Source organism: Canis lupus, chromosome 12 (assembly GCF_003254725.2).
Source record: "Canis lupus dingo isolate Sandy chromosome 12, ASM325472v2, whole genome shotgun sequence".
In the NCBI taxonomy this organism is placed as follows: domain Eukaryota; kingdom Metazoa; phylum Chordata; class Mammalia; order Carnivora; family Canidae; genus Canis; species Canis lupus.
In genome coordinates, this window is record NC_064254.1 from 62,803,596 (window position 1) to 62,830,509 (window position 26,914).

Genomic DNA, 26,914 nt, shown 5'->3' on the forward strand with positions numbered 1-26,914 from the left:
CCCACCACAGGATAGATCCAGGGGAGATTTTCTGCCTCCTTCACGTGACTCCTTGTGTTATTACACCTTATGAAACTAGAAGCGAATGTGCAAATGAGGGCAATGAAAAGTTGCAATCTATGGATCCCTACAGTGACATCTGAAGGCTTCTCAAGTTGCCGCATCCAGTCAAAACCGTCTTGCTGCCTCTTGGGGCCGAAAGGCAGCCAAGATGACAGAGCTCTGAAATTACGTGGAACTGACCCAAGACCACCCCCTTGGTCAACCAGAGCAGCTCCCACAACCTGGGGGTAAATGAACCAACCCCCTCCTTCAGGCATGGAGTCAGAGCAAATCAGCTATTGGTAAGAGGAATGAAATCAAGATAACGCGTATTTTCTAAGTAAGAAATTTATTTGATCAAATGACAATCTATGAAGATATTTTAAACTATAAGGCTCTGCAGACAAAATGTAAATTGACTATAAAGTAAATGTTACCAACGTCAATGGCACCTAAAAACAGAAAGAATGGGTTTCCTACAAATGTGTCTGTATAAAGCATTCATAAAATCCCTGTGTACTTTAAAACTAGGTTGCAAATATAACAGAAAAACCTATAAATGGAACTTAAAAGCAGATTTCTTAAATGACACAATATATTGTTACACACAAGGTATGTGGGCTCCTGTGAGAATCAAAGAATGGCTGTCGGTGAGAAAACGTATCATCCCTGGAGCCAGACTGAAGCGGTGACTACACTGCAGCCTGGAGTTCCCTACACAGTGTCCTGTCCCTTGAATTGAACTTGAATTGAATAGGTGGGAATTTCTAATCACTTTAGATGGAAAAAATTAGAAAAAGAGGTTGGGAAACCAGGTTTGCAAAACAAGGGTGGGGGAATGGAGGCATGGCAAGGTCAGAGGTTTCTGACAAAGCAGCTTCTAGAAATGTCCAAAGAAATGGACAAAAGAAATAAACAACTGGGAGTCCTCAGAGCTGCTCCCTGGGGTCTGCAGGGAGGAGGGCACTGAGCAGGGCTCGGGCATGCACACGCTGACCCGCACGCCCAAGGGCTTGCTGGGCGCCACCTCACCCTGAGTCGTTACCTGGCCGCACCAACTTTCCCCAAAGATTTTTTTCCCAACATCCGAGAGGCTCTACCTTTGGGGCTATAATAGGACTTGGGAGGCAGGAATCGGCAGTTCCCAATTAGAAAATCAGAATAGCTGCAGATATGCGGAAGGAGAACCAGATACGAAGAAGGGGGTGTCTCCCAGTGCGCACACTATTGGCAGCAAAACACAAATGGTGCCCAATGATGAAGGGGCAAGTGAGCCACAGGGACAAGTGGAAACGATCCCGGAAAGCAACGGATGGTCACTGGCAATTATATAGCACCCATTATTACTGATTCAAGATATATAAACATCACTGAGTTTCTATATAGTATCTGTGCTGTCATTTTATAAATATAAACATGAGGGCTTTCAAAACACTACAAATGACACATACATCCTGGTATAAATGTTACACTCCCGATTCACACAACAGACTTGATGTTACATTTAAACAGTAGATTTGGGGTTAGATATAGATTGATTTTTGCAGACCATCTTCTGAACCTTGGTCACAAAGCTAAGGGGACACCAAAAAACACAGGAAGCATCTTATTGGTGGCTTTGGCAACAAACGTGGTTTTTTTTTGTCTATGGATTTACGCCTTACACAAAGATGCGCTTGTTCACTTGTATAAATGAACCCCAAGCCATCCACAGGAGATCTTACACTAAGAACTCTTCTCTGTTTCCTTATCTGCTCTTTTGCTATCAAGTCTATGTGGGAGGGCTGCTCGGCGGCTTGTTTCTCCTTTTCTCCGAGTCTCATTGTCTTTCTTAGAGGTGTGTATTTAAAAAATAGTTTCATGTTTCCCATTCAGGCTAAGTGGCTCTTTTAAGATTCCTAAGCTCGAGATTATGATCTTTGTTATGAAAAACACTGATGGGTGTGCACACGCACACATGGGTTTTAATAAAAACACTAAATGAATTCCTGTCATCTAGTTTTAGCGGTGTGCCTTTACACATGCTTGGTCCCAGCGCTACAGAAAATAACCTCTAAACACCTGCAGGTTGACAGTTAAGAGATGACCCCCTCCCCTTTCCACTGTCTCAGCTTGACAAAGTCAGACACATCTGGAGATGGGTCAGGCTAGGGAAATCCCAAGCTTTTGAGGATCCACAGAACATTAAAAACGTGGCCTCAGCAGAATCTAAAATGACTTTCCATTCGGGGAAGAGTGGAATATCTAATTACTCTGTAGAGTGATTTGGCAAATTAGTCTTATGCTTGTGTGAACTAAATGGTCTACACGACCTCTCTCGGGCTGTTAGAGGGAAGCCATACCAGCGCCGTTACGTTACAGTTACCCGCACGTGTGGTCTCAGGCACAGGGAGGGCTGGTTCAACCCAATGAATCTTTACAATCCTAGAGCCAAGGCTAAGTCATTCACCTGTGCTTCATTTCCCCAAAATATATTTATAATTTAGAAAACTGAAGAAACCACTCTACTAGTGAAGTGAAATCAGCCTTTCCACTGTGATGTTAATACGGCAACATGTGATAAGGATGTTAGGAGCTGGATTCCCAGCCTGTGGAAATTCTCTTAGTGAATGACCCGAGCGTGTAAATTTAACTCAAGTGAAATTACTAAACTAATTGGCCAAAAAAAAAAAAAAAAAAAGGGTTTAGGAAAGTGAGGTGACCCTAGAGTAGCTTATCTACTTTCTCTGACAGAAATCACCTCTTGGCAAGTTGGCAAGATAGGCTGCCTTTGGCTCAGCTTACCTGAAAGTAATTTCATTCGGAACTTTTCTTAGCCATTTAATATATATAATAGGGGACTGACTCAAGTTGGGTCTAGTGAATGAAAATCAACACTATGTATGTATGATGTCACGTAGTCGATCTACAGGCTTCACCCAATTGAGTGGCACAGTCACAATGACCAGTATGATGATTTCGGCAAACATCTCATTTCCCACCAGCCAAATACCACTGTGTCCTGAAACACGATTCTGGTAGAAAAGAGAGATTTACAGTCAAAGCCCTCACACACCATCTAAGGTGGGTGCCCTCGGCACAGCTTATGGAAATTGCCCACAAAGCTGTGTCCACATTCGCAAACCTGGCACTGGGTATCCGGCACACATTTTAAAGAGACAGCTCTGGCTCTGGAGGAACAGTCTGAAACCTCAGAATACCGATCACAGAACGAAAATGCTCTTTCAATCACCTCATTCTGTGACATTTGCTTGGGCACATGACTCCCTACCCCAAAGTGTCGCCCATACCGGCGTGTGTGGGACAAGATGGCTCCAAATCACAGGTAAGTTGAGTTTTCCTGAAGGTCAAGCTGAGCTCAGGACTGCTTCCATCTGTTATCTTTCCAGCTTTGGTTTCAGACCCGATTACACACAGCATAATATGCGGGTAATGTGAGCAAAGTCTGATGAGTTTTGCTCATTATCAAGCCATCTACACAATGCCCAGATACGTAAGGTGATCTAGCGGAGCAGTGTGTCTGGCCTGGGAGAAAAAAAATAAACGCTGGTCAAATCACATCTTTCTTTAAAAATTTCCAGCTAACAATTCAAGGCCTGAGACTCCCTGCTTTTTAATGATACCTCAACCTCAATTTCAAACTTCTACTGTTGGTTACAACTATCAAATGGATGACCCCATTGCCACGGTGGAGAGGAACTGTGAGGAAAATGAACCACAACTCAGAAAAAAAATCAGTGAAAAGGCATTTTTGCATTGACAGGGTGCTGAGCGAAAACAATAATACACCTAGAAAACACTGTGAAGATACGTATCTCAAAAATAGAACTAGGTTTAGTCAGGAGGCTCAGGAAAACAATTGCATAAAAAGCTGATCAATAAAAAAGGGGAGCTGAAATAACCTTCCCATTTTTTCCACCCTTCCTCGCTATCCTGCCCTCAGACTACCAGGGCGAGAGCCGGGTAATCACTAAGCCACGACAAAGTGCTGGTATTTTTCAGGATCTCTTCAAGACAAATTTCCGTCTCGGTCACTTGACCTCAGTGTCTCTGATCAAGGCAACTGATGGACTTTCAATGCATTTGGAGACACGGGCTCAAAGACCTCGTCGTCATCTTCCACCCCTTCTTCTATTGGCTTCATCTTGGCAGAGCCCCGCTGGTGTGGGGATGGCACATCTGTCGAAGACACAGAAAGGAAAACCACTTAAATTCTAGCCCGCCCTGATGTTGGTATCATGTAGCAATTACACACTCCAACTGGAAAGTAAAACTCTCTGAGAATCTATCACTAGTACAAGGAATGCAATTTCCCTAAATTTTGCATTTTCAACTCTGCGTTTGAATAACACAGCGAAGTCAAGAAATGATTCTCAGGTGTGAGAACAGACGTAGAATGGATCCCACTGCATGTGTGTGGATGATATAAGCTTCTCCGACACATGCAGTTTCCAGGGGGTTGCCCTAAAGTCTGATTAGGACTCGGAATGCATGTTCCTACATTAATATCGTACACGGCGACTTGAGTTCCTCAAAAGCTGATTTACCTCCTCATTTCCCTGAAGAATAGTTCCATCCTAAAGCTATGGAAGCTGACATCACCTGTAGCACTGCCTTAAACAGCAGTCTGTCCAGCCACTTCTTCCTGGGCTGTTATGGGAAAAGGAGGGGTGAGAGGAGAGATGGGGGGAGGGGAGGAGTCCAGGCACACAGGGAGGAAAACCCAGGTGAAGAAAATACAATCCTGGGGACACCTGGGTGGCTCAGTGGTTGAGCGTCTGCTTTTGGCTCAGTCGTGATCCTGGGGTCTTGGGATCGAGTCCCACATCGGGCTCCCTGCGGGGAGCCTGCTTCTCCCTCTGCCTGTGTCTCTGCCTCTCTCTGTGTGTCTCTCATGAATAAATAAATAAAATATTTAAAAAAAAGAAAGAAATACAATCCCAAGTAGCAGAGGGGGCAGGGACATCCTTAAAGCCTTTTATATCCAAGGAGCCAAGTAATAAATGACTCAGTCAGTCCCTCATTTGTCCCGCATTCGCCAAATGCTTATTGAGCATCTACCACATAAGCGACACCGTGATAGATACAGAAAAAAATATGGTTTAAAAGAGTAGAAGTTATTATAAACAGGTGCACAGACTTCTCAAGGTGCTTGATGAGCAGCTCCCTGGCTGGCATAAACTCCCCTCCACAAAGTCCCCACATTCAACGTCAGGATTCATTCTGTCCTGGTCTCTGTCTGTCCTGCCCATAGCCGCGCGGGGCTGGCATTGCACTAACACGGAATCCGCAAATACTGAACTCAGGCCGGGCCTAAGGTTATTTTTTTTTTTAAGATTTTATTTATTTATTCATGAGAGACAGGCAGAGACACAGTCAGAGGGAGAAGCAGGCTTCATGCAGGGAGCCTGCTGTGGGACTCGATCCTGGGTCTCCAGGACCACGTCCTGGGCCAAAGGCAGGTGCCAAACCACCGAGCCACCCAGGGATCCCCAGGGCCTAAGGTTATTGATAATGAAGAATGATGGGTGAACCCCGACTCTTCAAATACTTGGTATAGAGCAAAGGAGGGTAGAGGGGGCCCTCCTAAGCCAGGAAGCCGACCTGCTACGAGAGGTTGACCAAGATCAGCCGTTAATTCCCTGGAAGAGTCAGCAGCGGGCAGCAGATGCAGTGGGCAAGTGGGAGAGGTCCCCAGGTCCCAAACCCTGCTCTGCAGCTTCCTAGCTGTGATCTACACTCCCTTACTGAGCCTCTCTAGGCCTCAGTTTCCTCATCCAGGCACCTGGGTGGCTCAGTGGGTTAAGCACCTGCCTTCAGCTCAGGTTGTGATTCCAGGGCCCTGGACCCAGCCCCGCATGTGCTTCTCCCTTTCTTCCCCACTTGCGCTCTCTATCCTCTGTCCTTCCCTCTCTCAAATAAATAAATTTAAAAAAAGAAAAAGAGGAAATATTCCCAGGGCCTGCCTAGTGGTATTGCTGGATGATAAAATAATCATGTCATGTACTCAGCAGGGCGCTGGGCACATAGAAAATGCCACTAAATGCTTATGATGAGATGTATGGCTCCAGTCATGGACTAGGGAGATGCTACTCCCAAAAGCCACATCTTCCAACCAAAAAAAAGAGATATTATTAGACTGGCCTGGACTTTGGTATCATTCATGTGTTCACTGTACATACATGGAAACTGTTCACTATCAAGCACTTACAGTCAATTAAAACACTGAGTTTCTTAAAAGACAACTATTGACGTTAAACTATAGAAAATAAGCCCCTATTAAAAGGATCCAGGAACACCATCCTGTCATGGGGCACACAGCATGTCAGAATCGCCCGCGCAAGTCTTCTCTGTGTGACAGATACCAGCACAACCACCAAACACAGCTTCCAATTTGCTCAAGTGCCAAGGAATGCTCTGTGTGATCTTGGGCGAGGTACTTCACTTCTCCATGCCTCCTCTTCCTTCTCTGTCAAACAGGAATAGTGCTATGACCCACTTCGTATGGTCGTCAAGAGGCCCGAGTGGCTTAATATCGGTATCGTCCTTACATCAGTGCCTGGGATGTAATAATCGTTTTGTCAGTTTGTAAGGTAATAAAATGAGTTATTCATATGGCCTTTGGAGGGCGATGGCCTAACTAATTAGAAATTTTGTTAAAATTCATTATCGCCTGTAGGAATGGCAAATAAAAACAAGCGGGACTTGTACTTGAGTAGGAGTTGGGGCTTCTCAATCTAAACTGCCCCCAAGTGCAGCAAAATTGGCTTAAAAAAATAGCTATGGCTTCCATCATATATCTATCCTCAAGTTAGGACTGAGCCTCATGAAACATTAACTTAGGCTGAGTATTTGCAATCAAGTAAAAACTCCCAGAACAAACAACAAGACGGCATGTCTAAGAGCATCAAACCCAATCAATAATGTAGAGCATTCAGACGTCATTGTAGAAGGACACACATAGAAGAAACACACCCAGTTTATTTTGACTGGGGGACTGGGACTAATTGCTCAGGTTTTTAGCCCATCTATCAAAGCAGGAGTGACATTCCTTAGCATTCTGCGGCTGCTGGCTAGATTGGGGCCAACATGTTCTCTGCCCTCTCAGCCCCATCACCAGTAGGTGCATTTTCCCACTGAGAGAGAAGGAAGAGGCGACCCAATCCAACTGGAAATGACCTGGTGAAAACCTAAGAACTTTCAACTTCCCTGAATTTATCCAGTCCCCGCTACGTTTGTTGGGGCCAAGGAAGAGCTGTGGTGCTTACCATATAGTATGAAAAACACAGTAATGCAGGAATCACCCACAGTCCTGGGGTGACTTCCAGGGGTCTCCAAGTCGGGCTCCCTTCCTCTTCCAGTCCAAGCTGCTGGCAAACTCGCTGCTCCCCAAATCTAACTCATCCCTTCCCTCTTCTCTCGCTATTCGCCCCACCTGGAGTGGCCTCTCCATTTCCATCCCTGCCCATCAAATTCCCACCCATTCCTCAAGGTTGAGATCAAACCCCACTTCTTCATCGGAGTCTTCCCTAATTCCTTATGTGGGGAGATTCTATTCCCTACAGCCCTAGAGCCCTTCCACATTCCGTATTTCATTGCGATCACAAGTATATGCCCCTGTCCCATACTGGAAAACAAGTATTATTTTTTTTAAAGATTTATTTATTCATGAGTGACACAGAGAAAGAGAGAGAGAGAGAGAGAGAGAGAGGCAGAGACACAGGCAGAGGGAGAAGCAGGCTCCACGAAGGGAGCCCGATGCGGGACTCAATCCCAGGATCCTGAGATCATGACCTGAGCCAATGGCAGACAGTCAACCACTGAGTCACCCGATGTCCCTATTTTTCTACCTTATACTCAGAAGCTAAAGCAAAGACAACCTGGACAACCTGTAAATAAAGCAGAGTGGGGGAGACTGGGTGACCCACCTTGGCAAGATATTCTCGCAGGACAAACTGGTGGCCCTAACAGCCCAGCAAGATGGAATATTCCTACTCATGTTCTTTTCACAGGATCCTAGATCCACTCTCATTTCAGGCTTTGGGGCTGGGGTAGGGCCCGCAGGCCCCTCCGGTGAGGGTTCCCACGGTGGCACCTTGTTGCCCTGTCTCTACCGCTGACGCATTGGAAGGCCACAGGGAACCACTGGAAGCCTCGCGGTGCCAGCTGGCTGCCTGACCCCCCCACAGGACTCAGAGTCACAGAGAGCACCCACACTTTGTCCCAACCTCAGTTGGCCTGGGACTCCTGGCCCACTGAAGGCCAAGTGTGATGTTCACCTGGTCCACCTGCGGATCTGTCACTGTCACAGCCAGAAGAAAGTCAGGGAGCCGGGCGCTCACCTGCCCTACACCTGATGCTCTCTAACCTCGGGGAGAGCCGCTGGTTCTGTGGAAAGACTCAGTCACCATCACTATGCTGCTAGAAACAATTTCTTTGCCTACTAATAAATCTAAGCCAAATTTGGAGCGTGAACAACAAAACTCCCAAAAACTATAAAAAGAGAGAGAGAGAGAGAGAGAATACTCTGCTTCAAGGAACTATCTTACGTTTTACAAGTTGAACATTAATAGATATTTTCTACAAGTTTGCCTGGTTTTTTCATTAATTTTATGCACTGATGCATCATCAGAAGTTTGCCCAGGAGGCCCAAACTCACCTCGATGTAAGAGCAGGAGGAGAGGAGGGAGGAAGAAATTGAGCTTATCTTTAGCTTAAGTGCTTTTTCAAATTACTTTTGTCCCTCAAGGACATTACTATGAGGTACATGACCTCTGTATAATGCTTTACTTTTCACTTATTCCACATTCTAAGCAGGCAAATAATTCCATACCCATAAATTTTCCAGAAAGCTGATTTCTATCCTTCTATTCGAACCACTTTTACAGTTGGGAAACAGAAGTGGTTAACTATATCCTTCAGTATTCATTATAATGAAGAAGAGCTAATTAGCATTATTTTTCGCTATTAGCTATAATCATCTTCTACTTGGCTCTGGGTGCCAATTAACACAGCTTATCATAAAAGTATGTAAAACAAATAGGCTCAGACTGAACTGCAATCCAGATTTATCAGGTGTGAAATTGTTAAACAGTTATGTAAGAGTTACTGTTGTTTGGGGATGTTTCGTATTATACCAAGTGGCAAAAAAAAATCTGTCAAAAAGACTTCTCCATCCCTTCCATGGATACCAAGGCACTGAGAAGGCACAGAATTTCCTCTGAGCTGTACATTGAGTATGATGTTAGCAGTGGGTTTTTCATACATAGTCTTTGTTATATTGAGGGCATCAAGTTCAGCAATGGCTTCATCAAAAGCTGTCTTTGCAAGAGAGCAGGCTTTCTCAGGGGGGTTCAGAATTTCATAATAGAACACAGAGAAGTTAAGGGCCATTCAGTGCGTTCAGCTGAGAGAGAGAATGGCAGCACCAGGCAGCAATCCTAAGGGTAAGAAAGAAAAACTCAAAAATACGAGCTCTGAGCCCATGTAGAAGATGGAGGCTTAGCAGTAAGAGCCTTGAACCCAACAGTGGACCCTTCCCCTCCTGCCAGGTCACTGGGGGTGACAACGCTGTGGATGTCCACTGGAAGATTCGGATCTAGGAAGTAGAGTCCTCAGCAGATCTGCTCAGACAGCAGCTAGTTCTGGATCCTAGCTGAGGAGGAAAGGACTTTGGATTGAGGCCCACTGTGCATCCTGCGGGTTGTCGCCTGCAAGTGCAAGCAAGTCAGGGACTTCAGTGGAGGACAAGCTTAGCCTGCCCCCCAACCAGACCCTTTCCTGGCTTCCTGAGGTCTTGAGTCAAAGAACCACAGGAAGCCTTTTTCCATGCAGACTGAGGAGTTCATACCTAACAGTCAAAATTCTGGTATCCAGAGTAGTGAAAAATTAGGAAAGAGAAATTCCCTTTGACAGAATCCTATCCTTATTAAGCTGATTCTATTTCGGTGTGCTTCTAATTACATGAGGGCCTGAGGGCATCTCTTAGCAAGTCAAAGTAAACAGACATATTTGTTGTTCTTAAATCCAGAGTGAAGGTCACACCTGTTCCAGAGAATGAATAAGCAACCTCGAGTTTGATCTCCAAATAAACAGAATATCCTGATATGACATTTATCAAGTGACTTTTCTCTCTGCTTAAGAAACACATTTTTGATGAAGGGGGAACACTTTTGTAAACTATCCAATATAATGTTATATGACTTTTTTCCCCTTTATTCCATTAACTTTGATGACATTTTCCTCATTCCTTTCAAAGTGTTCTTATTTTTATTATGTTTAACCATCTGGCCGACTGCTTTAGCAAGTAATTAAAAACCTTACAAAGGGTTTAGAATTTTAATTAGATTATATGATTTTTGATGAATGGGGGTAGGGAAGGATTTAATGGCTTCGTTGCTAGAGAGGATTATCATCCCTTTTTCTGCCTTGCGTATGTATAAGATTTTTTTAATTGAAGAGATTGGATTGAAACTTTCTGAAAAATAAAGATCAAGGGTAGGTATAGCTTTTATACTTAATTTCCCTTAGAGAAATTTAACACCAGCATTGAAGGACTCAACCAAAGAAGTGTACAAATTACAGCAAATAGAGAGGTTGAAGGTGGTTAGTGGTTCCCATGAGGAGGTTTTCTCTTGCCCTACAGGTCATTTCCAGATCAATTTTTAACTACTCACATGGGTGGTCAGGGCACTGAGCTGCATGGCAACAGGTGTGTGCAGCCAAGGAACAGTGGAAGTCCTTCCTGCCCACAAAGAGAAAGCTGTAACATCATGTGGATGGTGAATAAATTCAGGAGAACAGGGAAGCAGTTATAGGATGGCAGCTGTGCACAGACCCAGAGAACAACTAGTCCAGGAGGAGACAGAAGAATGGAAGTTTCTGTGAGCAAAATCTCTGAGAAAAAGGGGACACAGAATTGATGTACTGAGTAGAGATATAAGAAAAAAAAAAAGCAAGGATGAGGAAAAAGAAAGGCAACTAGAAATATCTATAAAGACAAAAAGCAGTATGGAAAGGTATGGCTCAAATATGAAACAACTGCTCAAAGACTTTAAGAAGAAACAAATTGGGGGATTCCTGAGTGGCTCAGTGGTTTAGCACCTGCCTTCAGCCCAGGGCGTGATCCTGGAGTCCTGGGATCGGGTCCCACATCAGGCTCCCTGCATGGAGCCTGCTTCTCCCTCTCTCTCTCATGAATAAATAAATAAAATCTTTTTTTTTTTTTATTTAAAGAAACAAACTGGATTTCAACTAAAAGAATGAATAAGAGGCTAGAAATATTTTGAAAAAAAGGGAGATAACAGAATATACTTGTTATAAATCTTGATTGTTTAAAAGTTAATGAAGAGACCCACCACAATGTAACAAGGTAGAAAGGGAAAGAATTAGAAAAATGCTACATAGAGAAAACAAAATGGAAGTGTAAGTGTATTATTTAATGTTACAAAGGTAAATAATAAGAGAATAAAAACTAGTGATATTACCAAAGTGAGAAGGGGGAAGGGAGTTAAAAGTGAGCTAAGTTAGGTCAGTAGATAAACATTAAGTGGATAAATCCATAAACAAGAGGACATTATTTAGCATTTTGAACAAAAAATTGTTCCAATGTGATTGCTCTCATTAAGCAATTAAGTTGGAGGGGGTCAGTTGTTTTCATTGAAAGATTTTTTTTTATGCCATTTGTTATCTGTGTGTATATATTAACTTGTGAATTTTTAAATTTGTTATTAAAAGTTTAAAAATATGTTAATGTATAAAATCCCTTTATTATCATTTTACAGAGAAAATACCATGAAAGGATAGAGGGCAGCAAACGGATTGGTGATGACAGGAGTTCGGGAGTCAGAGAGCACAGTCCCTACTGGCTGGGGGACCAAGGACCCAGAGAAGATAAATGTCGTATTTCTCAACCCTAAAAGGGGAAAATACCACACCAATCTGATTGAGTGGGTGTGAAGATTAAATGAGAACATGAATGAACGTGGTCAGGAGTGTCAGCTGCGATAGCAGTGGCTGAACATCCCTAAACAAATTTACACTCCCAAATGGATATGGATACCTGTAGGGTAAAAAAGCAAAACAGGAACTTACAACAAATTCATCACTTGTTTCAGAGCGAACCCAGTGATTTTGACCTGGTTACATAACCTCCCTAAGCTGCTCCTTATTTCTGTACAAAGTGGGGGCACTGCTTTTTGTCGAGCTGTCTTGATGGGTCTGAGAACTGTTCCCTCAGTATTCCCGGGGCTTGATCACACCTCCTCTCTACTTCTCCATATGATTCATGTAACACTTATTTATTCATCTACAACTGTTCATAGGGCAAATGGAAGACAAATTGAGTTGAACAGGTTATTTCATGAAACCAGCCTTGGAACTAAGAATGCTGTATTGGTTTTTGTATCTTTCCAGGTAAATAAATGGGTAAGATAGTCAAGAGAAACTCATTATGTCAGGTACACTGCTAGCCTTTAGAGATAAGAATACTAACCAGACGTAAGCTACCTTAAAGCGTATTTGTGCAACTAGGTCATATGAAACCAGTAGATCGTCCAGAATGTCATCCTGACATTAATAACAAAAAACATCTGAAAGACTTTTTTTCTCAGTAAGACATCTTTCATAAGTAAATATTTCATAGTGTCTTTAAAAATCATAAATTTTAATGATAATTTCTGGAAAAAATACATGGTTTAAACTAACAAAAGCCTTCAAAGATGAGTTCCAATAGAATGCATTGCCTATAATGCTTCAGGATTTAAAAAACAAACTAACTGGGACGCCGGGGTGGCTCAGTGGTTGAGCATCTGCCTTCAGCTCAGGGTGTGATCTCGGGACCCGGGATTGAATCCCACATCAGGCTTCCTGTAGGGAGCCTGCTTCTCCCTCTGCCTATGTCTGTGCCTCTCATAAATAAATAAAATCCTTAAAAAAAAAAAAAACTAACAATAGGTTATTTAACCCCAATTAACTAAAATAAAATTCTATGACTTTTAAGGAAACATAATATGTCCTCCTGTTGCCTGTGACGTCTGTGCCTGGCACCGCTTATCAGTGATGGACCTGCCAAGTATAATCAATCTGTACGTATGTGTGTGTGTGTGGTGTCTGAATTACACATAGGAGCTAAACCTCATAAGGAAATGAAGATGGCAAGGCACCCTGAGGAGCACGTTGGTCCAGGAGCAGAGAGAAGAGAGCTCACATCCATATGAGGGCATGCAATCCTTCCCACATGCCCTGCACGGCTCGTCCTTTCTGGTCCTTCTGTTTCACAATCACACTTCCCAACATGAAGCAAGTAAATGAAGCAACAGGAAAGTGAAAAAGAGTTAATAGGATTATGGGCTACTGAATAAAGAGGTAGAAAGCAATTTTTCTCAGACTGTCTCATTACTTTCTTGTCTTTAAAGTGATAATTTGATGTGGAATACAGAGGCTGTGTGGCAAAGAGGAGAGATCTTGCTCTGGATTTAGCATCATCTGACATATGTAAATAGAGAGCACATGTAAGACATGGGATCAGCAGCAATTTCTTTTCGTGCCTTCATCAGAATCTATCCACCTGTAGATCTACCTACCAGTAAATTGGAAATACAAGAAACATCTTAATCACCACAATGGGGCTGTAATCAGCAAAGTTCCAGACTGTTGGAAGGAAACCCTACTCCTTACTACTCAAAGTGTGGTTCAGGGCCCAGCCACATCAGCAGCGCTGGGGCGCTTGTTAAACATGGGGATGCCAGGCCCCACCCCAGTCTTCTGCATCAGAATCTTAGATAGAATCTCAAGCCATTCATATTCATATTCACTGATTTAAGAATCAATGTTCTATAAGACAAAACAAAACAAAAATGCAGAAACACATACACACAGATGGAAGGGGAACCCAGAGATTCAGAGACTTTTCAACCAAGTGAGATGGGTACATGCTGATCCTGACTTGAAAAAGAATTATGGGAAATGTTGACACAGACTTTAATATTCAAATCTACTCCTATATTTGAGTTGATGACTAGAATGAATAATGTAAAAGTTGCTTCATTAGGAAAATATATAAAATAAATATAATTTTTGTAGAGCAGCATTGCTTGTAATTCTGTAAGTACATATGAGACAAAGTGAAAGCTAACTAAACACTAAATGACCCGAGGACATTACTGGATAATTTAAATGTTCCTATGTAGAGCCCTCTGTAAAATGAATAAGGCAAAAATCTTCATTGAAATGGAAATCAACGGGTCTGTGAAAACCTCTTTGCAGCATTGCTTGGTCATAATGAAGGGATGAGAGGACGGTAGGTTTCTCCAATGAGGTAGGTTGTAGGAGAAAGAAGTGATTTGGGGATCAACACTGCCTTCTCACTGAGTCTAGGTGGATTTATCGGCAAAGGGGTAAATAATAATAGCTAATGTGCCTTGCTGGCAGAGTTGTCAGGTCTGTATACAGGAATGGGTGTGAAGGTGACTTGTAGGGACACTTGAGTGGCTCAGCGGTTGAGTGTCTGCCTTAGGCTCAGAGAGTGATGCTGGCATCTAGGATCGAGACCGGAGACCAGCTCCCTGCAAGGAGCTCGCTTCTCCTTCTGCCTCTGTCTCTGCCTCTCTCTCTCTCTCTCTCATTCTGGGTCTCTCATGAATAAATAATAAATAAATGCTCAAAAAAAAAAAGAAGAAAGTGACTTGTAAACTATAAAGCACTAGATAATTGTTAATATGCATTTTTTTGCCTTTTTTCTTTTTTTAAAAGATTTTATTTATTTATTCGTGAGAGACACAGAGAGAGACAGAGACACAAGCAGGCTCCATGCAGGGAACCCGACGTCGGACTCGATCCTGGGTCTCCAGGATCACGCCCTGGGCCAAAGGCGGCGCCAAACCCCTGAGCCACCCGGGCTGCCCTTGCCTTTTCTTTTTAAAACAGGGAAGCAATATGGTCAAACAGCATGGATCAGACAGGGTGTCTAGCTTTGTATCCCAACGCCTCACCTTGTGCAACTGGGACAAGTGACTAAGCATCCATGTTCCTAATTTCTTCATGTGTAAAATGAAATAAAACTAAGGTAGATCCATGTTATTGTCACAATACTTGCTTTCCCTCCCCCCACAGGCTCGCTGTCGCTCAGCCAGTGCTGGAGGATTAAAGATCCACGTGCTGATGGTGGTTCTGGCCATGTGACTTCTCCGGTCCAGAGAACTCGAGTGTAATTGGCATGCACTACTTCTAGGGGAGCTTTCAGAGCCATCGCATGGCTCTGTCATCACTGTCTTCCCTCTGCCCCGAGTGGCAATCATCCGAAAGCAGCTGCTCCTTGGCATCCCAGGCTGAGGAGGCCACGGGCCCGGAGTGGCACCCAGTGTACACATGCACGAGAAAGCAGTCTCATTCACCCTAGTCAGAGGTTGGGAGACTGTTAGTGCTGTGCCACCTAGCAAAAGCTAGTATACCTCTCCATGCGGGATTGTGGTAGAGACTACCTGTGACTCTGTACAGAGAGTTCCTGAAAAATAATACCTATTATTGTCCACAAATGTTTGTTCCCTTCTCTCCTTAGCATTCATGAAGCTGCCACGACTGCTGAGAGTAACTGCCACAGTTGCCTCCGTGTACACATCAGAAACCAGAATGATAAGAGCTCACTTGTTTTAGCGACCTCACATTTACTAAGACTGACCACATGCTCGAAAAGTGGTACATTTTGTTATTTCAGCCTAACTGTCGTATGAGATTGGTTCTGTAGCCTATGTTTTACAAGGAATGTAATCTGTAATACGGGAAAGTACATGGCATTGATGGGTCTGGCAAACAAAACAAAACAAACAAAAAACCCCCAGACTCCAGGAGTTCTGAGCTAAAATCTAGGAAGGAGAAACCAGAACTAACTAGTTTTTGATGCATCACATGCCAGGATGCATTAAGTGCTTCATTATTAGTATTAGAATGGTGGTCAAGTACCAATATTTTTCATTAAGCTGCAGGAAGTAAAGCCAAGAAACTCAGAACAGGGATTAGTCCAAGGGAATTAAGGATGAGCATGGCTTTGTTGTGCAGTTCACACACATCCATACTCAAACCCACGCTTATTAGATCCACAACTAATAATTATTAGAGCAAGATTTGAATACAGGGCTGTATGCGCAACACAGGTGATCAATCCACCTGGTATCTGGTGGCACAAAGAGCAGAAACGTTAATCTCGAAAATGTGTTTTAATTCTATTTAAACAACATACTCTAAATAAACTTTTTTTCCCTAAAATGTTATTTTACTCCCAAAAGATTTAGATGATAAACAAAAATTTATTATTATTATTTAATTCCCTTTCTGCTGACCTTTTTTAGTACATAATCACCATACATGCAATTAAGCTGGGTCCACTTGAAAATGCTTATTAACCACCAAACTGTTTCCACAAGGCAGATAATGTATTTGATATGCTAGTGGATTGCAGAGTTTGGACAGCCTCAATCAGTACTTCCAAAAGTCACATTAGAATAAGATACAACCATGGACACCTGGGTGGCTCAGTGGTTGAGCGTTTGCCTTGGCTTGGGTCGTGATCCCAGGGTCCTGGGATCGAGTCCTGTATCGGGCTCCTTGCAGGGGTCCTGCTCTCCCTCTGCCTATGTCTCTGTGTCTCTCATGAATAAATAAAATCTTAAAAAAAAAAAAAGAATGAGATTAAACCATCTCCCATTTCTCATTTGTGTTACTCCTGAAATCTCCTTTGGGTCCACAACACATTTCTTTTTTTTTTTTTTTTTTTTTTTTCTTTTTTTTTTTTTAGTTTTTTTTCACAACACATTTCTATGCCTAGACTTGGCTTTGGAAGTTTACGTCGATTACGTGGCTTTGCCAATTCATGCCTCTCTAGACTATGCGACACTTAACATCCTTAAATCCAATTTATCTAAAGCATCCAAAGTTACAAGATCGTTTACATAAACATTTAGGATTGTTGAATGTGTACCTGTATTTCCTTTGAAGTTACTTTGGATTAACACACAATAGGAAACATTAACAGTTTTTAATTTTATACAATGGGAGAATTTGTCTGACTTTTTGCTACTTCAAATGAATGTGTGTGTGTGTGGTTTTTTTTTTAAGATTTTATTTACTTATTCATGAGAGACACAGAGGGAGAGGCAGAGACACAGGCAGGGGGAGAAGCAGGCTCTGTGCAAAGAGCCCAATGTGGGACTCGATCCCAGATCCCGGGATCTCGCCCTGAGCTGAAGGCAGACGCCCAACCACTGAGCCACCCAGGTGTCTCACAAATGAATTTGTTAAAAGTTCTTCTCATATTATCATTTTTAGAATAATTCTTAAAATAATTTAGTTTCTCTTATTTTACTTACTAATCTTTAACATCTGTGTCTGAAAATGTTACTTAAAAGTGGTTAGAAAATGATCTAACCTATAGGACAATCTTGGAAAACCTGCCTTTTGGTGAGTGGGTGTGTGAATGAGATAACTCACAGGGGTGTTGGGTGGTCTCCTTCATCTTCAGGAACATTCCATTACCCAATCACCTGTTAACTCTTGGTGCTCACACAGTCAGTGGTAAAACACCCAACAGTTGCTTCCTATCATTGTTTTTTTTTTTCTTTTTACCAAAAATTTATTTACCAATTTTATTTCCAATAGATATTTAGATTTGTCCCAGAATTTTACAGTTGTAGAAAAATGCTGGAATGAACAGCACTTAATGTGGTATCATTTGCCGTAGAGCATATATACAAGGTAAATCTTTAGCAGTGAAATTTGTGTCAAAAGGCATGTACATTAAATTTTAATAGGCATGTAATATTTCAGTGGAGGTTGTACATCTATCATCTCCAGATAGCAACATTCAAGAACTTCCTAACTTCTTTACCACTGGTGTGTTATCAATCAGTTTGATTTTTGCCACTAAAATCTTCACCAATAAAAGGGGTTATCTGGTGTCATTTATTTACTCATTTATTTAAACACATTCCTGGGTCTAGGCTTTCACTTGAACTAAAATCATGAAAACAAAAGAGACGAATATCTAGCAAACCATATGGACTCTTTCACATTATCCTAGTGAACCAGTATTTAAGAAAAGTACATGGTAACACTAGGGAACAATTTCTAAAATCGGAACAAGAGTTCTAATGCTAAATTTAAGCTGATGGGCAACATGGAAAAGGAAAGCAAGATAAACTTAGTATTTTTTATTGATACCTTTTAGGTTGCCAAATGGTTACTTGCAAAGCTATTTTTCTGATCAAAGTTGTCATTTGTCTATTTCCAATGACATCCAGTGGCATCCTGGCATATTACCAGTTTGGGACAACTTACGGAGAGAGGACATGCTGGAGGTGCCCCGAAGAAACTGGTGTAAGCCGTCATCACTGTCACTGGAGCTGGCTATACTGTTCCTCATTTCCAGCATGGAGATCTGTGTGCACAGGCTGAGCTGGTGTTCCAACTTTTTGGCCTTCTACAAAGCAAAGTTTTAAGATTTCTGAGATCTATAAGACTCGGATCACATATTCCTTGTAAAAACCATTTCTTTTTTTCCTTGAAACAAAAAACTACCAGCACATAGTAGGCGGCCAATAAATGTTAGCTATAACTTTCATCATAAGCTACTACTACACATACATTACAAAAATTTTATATGATCAGCTTATTTGTTAATCTGAAAAATAATAAGCACCAACCTAATTTGATAAAGGGCCTACACAAGATGACTTTAAGAGAGCACCCACCCAGGACACCTGGGTGGCTCAGTGGTTGAGCCACTGGCTCAGGTGGTGATTCCAGGGTCCTCCGATTGAGTCCTTCATCGGGCTCCCCACAGGGAGCCTGCTTCTCCCTCTGTGTCTCTCATGAATAAATCAATGAATAAAAATCTTTTAAAAAAGAGGGAGAGAGCACACACCCGTATGCATAGTTCCTGGAGAATTACTTATCATAGAAACAATGTTCTGCAATTTCTCTTCAGTCCTGATTTTAATCTTCTTCTAAGAAAATGTGGGGAAATGAAGATGGAATTGCAAACCGTAGAAGATCCCATACAGCTCCGCAATTCCTTGCTGAGTTGCGCAGGCTCCCTCCTATCCCTCTCTTATCACTTATGAACTTTCTGGAATGGGGCTTGACCAGGAGGATGTACCAAACTGGAAGATACCAGCGTTGAAAGGCCCACTTCCTGCTCACTAGAGTTTGTCAGTTCTCCTCAGTTGCTACCTCCCTGCTTCCCTGCCTTCCTGGCCTATGCTACCCTCGTCCCTCCCTCCCTCTGACTCACTTTCCTTAGATTGATTAAAAGGCTCTTTAGGAGAGACCACAAATGGAGGTCCCTGGCATTTAGAGTCATCTCGCCAGGTAACGACACATATAATAAGTACAAAATATTTCCATGCTCTTAAGAAAGGATTCCCACGAAGGGTCTCTAAATTACAAGCATCCCCACTTCACTTAACATGAGTAATTAATGAAAATTCAGAAAAATATGTATTGCATAAAGTGAGGTATACCTCATTATACATATTTGCTCAACAAAATAAACACACTCAGAAAAACACTTACTTTATCATTTAAGGTGGGATCATTCAATGAGTAGAGCTTATTTGTAATGTCTTTTCCTATAAGATACCTAAATATTTCATACAGAAATGGTTCTGATTCCAGAAAGTAAGTTAATCTTTCTCTTGACCAGCATAAAAATCTGCAGTTATCATCTGCAATGATGGTTACCTGCCCAAAAAACAAACATAGAAAGAAAGAAGTGCATCTGTGTATATGAATTATGACTGTAATTATTTGGGGGAAAGGAAGAGTAGAATAATTCAGTGGATATTATTATAGCAATGATTTGTCATATTAGTAAAATTAAAGCAAGATCTATAACACAAGCTTCAATAGCGATTACAAAATCATGTTTAAAACCAAGAAATCTGTAGACTAAAAGCAAATTCCCCACGTTTTGTTGTTGTTCTGTTTTCCGAGGTCTGGTGCTATAGAGTGTACTAGGCCAATGTTCCAATTAGACATATAATTTGTGGTGAAATATTTCTTTGTGAAATATTCTTCTTGTGATTACAAAAGAGGTTTAAGAATATGGCTTCTAGCAAAAGAATTGGGGTAAGATCCCTGAGGCAAGTTATAGATGAAAGACCTGCCTAGCCAACCTTGCAAACACACACTGGAGAATGAGAAGATGGACTCATGTGAACTGGTTTTAGAGTCCAGGCTGTTACTGAGGAATATGGCTAGTGAGGGTCCTTCTCTGGGTCCTTTTGTCATAGGTATTTTTTGAGTATGATCTTTCAGGACAAGCTCCAGGGTGTGGGGGTTCACAGAGATCCCCCAGTTAGCTCAGAATTGGGACACCATACCTCCCTTGAGCACTGCTCCACAGGAAAAGTGGAAAACACTAATTGCACCCCTCAGAGCTCAAGATTCTCCAAAGAAATACTTTCTCCAGAGTGAGGGGTTATACCCCTAAAACAGTGTCAGGAAGTCCTTCCTCCCATGCAGGTCCCCTTTCATCAGTTAGCACTCTTTCTCTGAGCTTCAGATGGCACTCAAATCACTGAATCCACACTCATTTGTGGACATATCTGCCTCCAGCAGGCACTCTGAGGGCAGGGACTATGCATCTTCCTGTCTGAATGCCCAGATTCCAACACAGAGTGGTCTCAGTGTATATGTATCATATGAAGGAATTAACAAATGGACACAAATGCTGTCGAAGGCAAAATCCATTTTCATATCCTCAACGTTAAACCCAATGCCTGCCAGGTAAATTAATAAAGAGTTTTTGAATTAACATGAAATCATATCTGAGCCTCAGAGCAAACATTTCCAAAGGCACTCTTTCCCCTTGGTTTGTCACAAAATTAAACACGGTTTTGCTGATGAGGGGGTATTTATGTCTACTAGGAGAGACAAATGGAAAACCCAGCTTCTCAACTAATATCAATAGCTGCGATTTGACCTTTAGCAAATTAGAGGGTTTGGCTACTTTAAAAAGTGGGTTGATATTCCTAGAACAAAAAGTTTGCACTTATTATATAAGAGTTGGACTATCCCAAACCAAACACATTTGGATTCAAGAAATGCATCACCAGCTCTATGAATCCATAAAAAACTAAATTCTCCTCATTCTTTCAACATACATTATGCACTTACTTTGTGCTAGACACTGTTAAAGGCACCGAAACTACAACGTGGACAAGGAAGACAAGATCTTTGCCCCTGGGAAGCTTACATTCCAGTGAAGGAAGCTGATGATATATAAGGAAATATGACACCGTCAGGTGACAATAAGTGTTTTGACAAATATAGAACAGGGGCAAGTGGTAGAGAATCTTCAGGGAATGACAGTTACACATAATACCACTCACTTTATATGTGTACTGTACTTTTAAACATTTAGGTGTTTTTACATCTGTTATAAGTGCTCCAAAATTGCCTTTCAGGTAAAGCAGGTCATATTCTTTCTCATTTTTCAGATGTCAAATGACAAGAACCAAAAAACTTATTCATGAGCACATGTTGATTAGTGGTGGAATGAGTACTTCTGACATCCAGCCCAGACATATTTTTCCCAACCAGGCCAAACCCTACCCAATGTGTCCAATATTCAACCAACATGATCACATTGACAGTAATCTGGCTAAGTGACCACAAGGTCAGCTCAAAGTCCATAAAGAGTCCCTTATACAAAGAACCCAATAGCATGAAGCTTACATCCAAGAGGAGGAAGCTGATAATAAACAAAGACATCTGCCCAAAAAACAAAACAAACTTTTCTTTTGTTTTTGAGAAAAGAAGTCTAAAGTCAAGCCAGTAGTGAGAAATTCCCAGAAATACTAAGATGTGGGTAAATAAACACAAGGCAACTGAATAATATTCCACAGTAGTAATTAAAGAAAGGTGAGTACTGGTACTCACTGCAGCACAGCCCTGTAGCCAAGCACTGAAGAAAAGGTTAGGAGCTGGAGGTGCCTTTGTTTGGCAAAGAGGTCATCCGTGACTTTGGAAAATTTAAGTCATGTGCAAGGGGGGAAGAGGTTAAAAGAGCAGTTGGAAGCCATCCAGGAGAAGAAAAAGGAATTGTACCTAGATGACGTATAATGCGTTTAACTTCTTTCCAACCATTCCCATAGCCTCGTTTCCACAGAGGTAATGATACTTCTGATACTATCATTCACTTAGCAAATACACTTCTTGTTGATGGTTGACAAATACCTTAAACCTGTTTATTTTATCATTAAATTTAGGTTGAATAACAGTATTCAAATAAGAAGCTATGCCTACAGTATGTATGAATAACTTGCAAGTCCATAAGTGTAAGCCTTTAATTGGAAGTGGGTCATTAGCATATTGACTGAGGTCATTTTACATGATGGCTAATGCTTCACTTGTGCCAAATAGACATTCGTGTTTAATGATTTTCTGTCACAACAGCCAAGTAAAACGTATTTTAATGAGGAACTTCTATAAAAGCAATATAAGAATTTTTAAAGCTTCTGTAAAATAAATTCCCTTCCTAAAGTCATTAGGCTACCTCAGCAGTGCCATGCTTCAGCTCTGGCGGAGAATTTTACTGAGGAAATAAAAGCAAATGTGACAATGGGAGATAGAAAAGGATTTCTCTCAGGGAGAGGACTGGACTAAGTGTTTGCGATCGGGTTGGCCTTGATTATTACTTCAAGGCACTAGGCCTCACCCTCACTTTACATTCTACAAGCTCATGGAATGAGAAGACATTACACAAGACCAAGGGTGTCCAAGGGAATTGCCTAATGTGTCAGGACTGGAAACAGCAGCTCAACACTCTGATGGCTGATTGTCCTCAGGGGAGAATTCGTTATTTTCTTCACGGATTATATAACATTTCACACATCAGCAACATGAAAATGTCCTAGGACTGGTCTATCCAACCGATGCTCAGAGTTCTCCTAAGCGCTAAAGTACCGTAGAGTCAAAGCTGGCCGATTACTCGCTTCACAGCTTAAACCAAAAGATTTCCTTAATACTAAGATAAGGTTTGGTTTAAATACAGGAGAAAATTTCAAGTTCATTTATTTCACAAGGGCTGGGATCTCCAAGACGTTCTTTTTCCCTTAAACTCAATAAAGCTTTGATTTTCAGGCTTCACAGCACAGGATGCGCAAATGACCGGGAAAAGCAATGAGTGGGAGATAAAATACAAAATGGTATGTGTGATAGAGGACGTGAAAATGGTAAAGCTCACTTGACATAAAACAACTGCCCAAAGAGGAAGAAACCAAACACAAAAGACTAATTCCACCTTTTGTAATAAAGATACTCAAGATTCTACCAAGAATTCTAAGCGGCAGCTTTGGCGTGTAGGTACCAACATGGCTGGAAAGCACCTCTCAGTCACCTGGGAGTTCAGGTTCAGAGTCTGTTTCTCAGCTCTGTCACTGTGCCTGTCATAATTGTCACATATGTCCCCAAACACCATTTGCAACCTGCAGAGACACTGAGTCCACTTGCCTTCCTTTTCTCCTTTCACACTATTCTAGAATTCCTTAGCACCCCTACCAAAGATGAACTTAAAGAAATAAAGATTTGAAGAAAGTAGCTCTTTGTGAGAACACTTTGAATTGTTCCCAATTAAAGAAAAATGAGATTAGCAGGTAAAAAGCAGGGGTGTGGAGAAGTCTGACCACTGACACTTGAAATGTCCCTGCTGTGGGCACAGGTAGTGAGATGTTCGAGCACGTGGTGTGCTTCACTTGGGAACTTAGTCAGAAAGAGGCGCCGTATACTCCTACACAGATGTGCAGCAGCTATTTTTACTCCTGAGTATCTGCCAATGGGAACATTTTGTAAACAGTCAAAACACAATCTCTCCCAAGGGTTTATTCTGATGGCGTCTGTTCCAATTGCATAGGACACAGGTTCTACGATGCTAAAGTAGTTCTTATGCACTGACCAATCAGAAAATGCCACACCACACTCTATGTAGACAAAAGATGGCTGGTGCTGGAAAGGTTGAATCAATATCCTTTCCCAGCTATGGTACCTCGATCTTGGTCCTGATTCTGGAATCTCCCCAGCACTTATCAGGAACATCTTTCAGCTACCAAATCCCAATCCCTAGTCCCCCCAAGATTCCCTAGTCCCTGCAGGTCATAGTAGGAATTCCTTTTTTGCTAACTTAATTAGAATATAATTTGAAGTCCAGGTGACAAGATAGTACCTGGTCATATCCCTGGCCTCTCAGGGAGCACTTGCTTCTAGAAACAAAGGGGGTTCAGTTTCCACACCCTCTCCAAATTCCAGGCTCTTTGGGGTTATAATGAGACTGAATGACTGTGTAATGCTGCTTGCTACTGTACACAGAGAAATGGATGCAACAGATAAATGGGCTTTGGAAGAAGAAATCATAAGGAGGGCAGAGGAAAGAAATAGAGAGGAAATGAGTGGCCCTGGGCTAGTTTGTAGACAGTGGTGATTAAAAATACGGTAAGAACGTCTTCACTGCGCAGCTGACCCTCCCAAACACAAGATGAGAGTGTAAATTCGAGAAGCCACAATACAGCATTAGTTTTCCGCTTCTGTATCTTAAGCTCAGCCAACGTGGGAGCAGTACTAGACCCAGTTAATGAGCCTACATGAGACCTTGTAGAGAACACACATAACTTTCACAAGTAGTGTGGTTATTCAGATCTGTTACTCAGCAGAATGGGAGTGGGGCAGGGCTCCAACCATCGTACATAAACTAAACTAAACTAACTAAACTGGACATCTGTATATTTTCCCTTTTATCTCCATATGGCCTCCCAAATTGTATGGTGCCTCAAAATGAGACTCAAAAATAAGATGTGTCATCAAGAAACCCTGACTTTTCTTCCCAGAGGTGAGAACATCCCGTCTATTCCATTTCCTACCTGTACTCATTTACACTCTTGCTCGGGATATTTCCTTACTGCTGTTTAGAGCCTGAAACCAAAGGAAATTCTCATACATTTTCTTGGTTGCTTTCCTATCAATCAAGAGGGGAATAAAATAGGAGGGTGGGACACTTACGGAAAGATTCAAAACAAAGTGCCACACAATGGGCAATTTTTAATTATGAAGAACTTCATCCTTTGCCCTTAAAGTATTCATTAAATATAAAAGAGTAAAGTGACTAGGTTTTTTTTTTTTTTCACAAGAATTAAGAAAAATATCTCTAGGGCAAAGCCAGTTTCTATTTTGTTTCCCAGTAAAAGTAACTAATTACATGTTTTAGGAGCACTGATTATCCTCAACTGATATTTTCCTTTTTTTTTTTTCCATAATCAAAGCAAAAGGAAGAAAATAAAAAAGCAGTCATACTCACCACCCAGAAATAACAGTGTAAACACTACGGCCAAAGTAGGATATATTTTTCTAGACCTCTTTTTATGTACGTAGAGGCAATATTTTGTTTGAGATTTATGACAATGGGGTTATGCAATATATACCATATGGTAATCTCTTTTTTCCATAAATCACTTTATCATTATTATCCTTTGGATTTTTGAATGAAACACGAACTAGTTCCAACCTTCTTAAAATCATGCCGACACATACCTGGAATTTTTCACCTTTGTGCATCTGAGTTGATCTAAATTCAGGAGAATCTATAAAGGCACAGGGGTAAATGTTATGCAGAAAATGTCCTCGATAGGAAACCTTCATTCTGACAACAGAAATTAATGTTAATAAATGAACAATATTTCACAAATAACATGACGATCCTTAACCTTATAAGTTAAAGGTTATGGATTATGGGTTTTGTACTAAAGTTTTAAAGACTCCACAGATGACAAATGTAATTAAAAGCACTTCCTGAAAAGCATAAATATTTACCTCAATAGAAATTTCACCAAGGAAAAAAAGACAGGGTCCATCCAGTATGGAACAGACATGGTTCATTGGTTATCATTGTCATACAGCTAGAGTGACCATAAATTTATTACTCAAAATCAGATAATTTTAAGAAGGAAAGGGTTGGTATTAAGGACTATGTCAGAACTATATATATACATATATATATATGACGGATATTCCTAGAAGTTATATTTTTGTGATACTCAAAAAAATAAACAAATCACCTGTGAAACATGCATAAGCTTCTGGAAGTTGAATGCCTAACTTAAAGCTTCAATTTTAGCTCATTAACTTTAAAAAAAAAGTCAATAAAGATTCAAAATGTTCACAGCTGAAAATTCTAACATCTACAAGATTCAGAGTAGTCAATTCTATATAACTCTAATCTGTCGCTCTGTTGTATTGTAAAATGCAGGTGTATAATGGGATTTCACCACCAACAATCTCTGCGACCTGATGATCCAAGTCATTCCCTTCTAGTCATTCCCTACCCAGGGAACAGGGGAAGATTCAAGGCAAACTGGGAATTTCAATTTCCAAAGAGCACTTACTTCCCCTTTAGGAGAATACTCAGACGGTCGTCAACGGAGGTTTTATCCTCTGCAGCATAAGTCTGGCCCTTTTTTAAGGTTTGGATCATACAAAACTGTCCAGTTAATCTTCTGAACAAATCTGGAGGCACACGGAGGGGTTCAAACAATCGGCGGTAGATGCCACTAAGCTCCTTCTCAATCTTTACCTGAAATGCAGCAATGACCAGATGCTGCTGTAACACAGCAACACCGAAACACTGGCTTCCTCTGTCTCAAAATGGTTTGAGAATAAACAAATCTGCACACCCGCCATGGCTCTTCTGTATTTCAGTCAATGGAATCTTACACAGACAGTAAGAGGTGACACAAGTTTCGATGCTAAAAGGGCACTTTTGCAGTTAAACAACTCCAAGAGCATATGGAAAAGATTTGCACTATTAGTCACATCTCTTCCTATGTGCTGTAGA

At 41.5% G+C, this 26,914-nt stretch overlaps 1 protein-coding gene across 5 annotated transcripts in view; it reads right to left on the reverse strand.

The window, feature by feature from the left end:
- Window positions 1–372: 372 nt before the first annotated feature.
- Window positions 373–26,914, reverse strand: part of BVES (blood vessel epicardial substance) — a 38,337-nt gene continuing 11,795 nt past the window's right edge. For all 5 annotated transcript variants that reach the window (XM_025444723.3, XM_025444724.3, XM_025444726.3 and 2 more), the window contains exons 4-8: window positions 26,466–26,653; window positions 25,615–25,723; window positions 19,606–19,773; window positions 18,370–18,511; window positions 373–4,221 (exon numbers count right to left, since the gene is read on the reverse strand). In XM_025444723.3, the coding sequence (XP_025300508.2) occupies window positions 4,097–4,221; window positions 18,370–18,511; window positions 19,606–19,773; window positions 25,615–25,723; window positions 26,466–26,653 (732 nt within the window). In that variant the 3' untranslated portion in view covers window positions 373–4,096. The remainder of the gene's footprint in view (window positions 4,222–18,369; window positions 18,512–19,605; window positions 19,774–25,614; window positions 25,724–26,465; window positions 26,654–26,914) is intronic.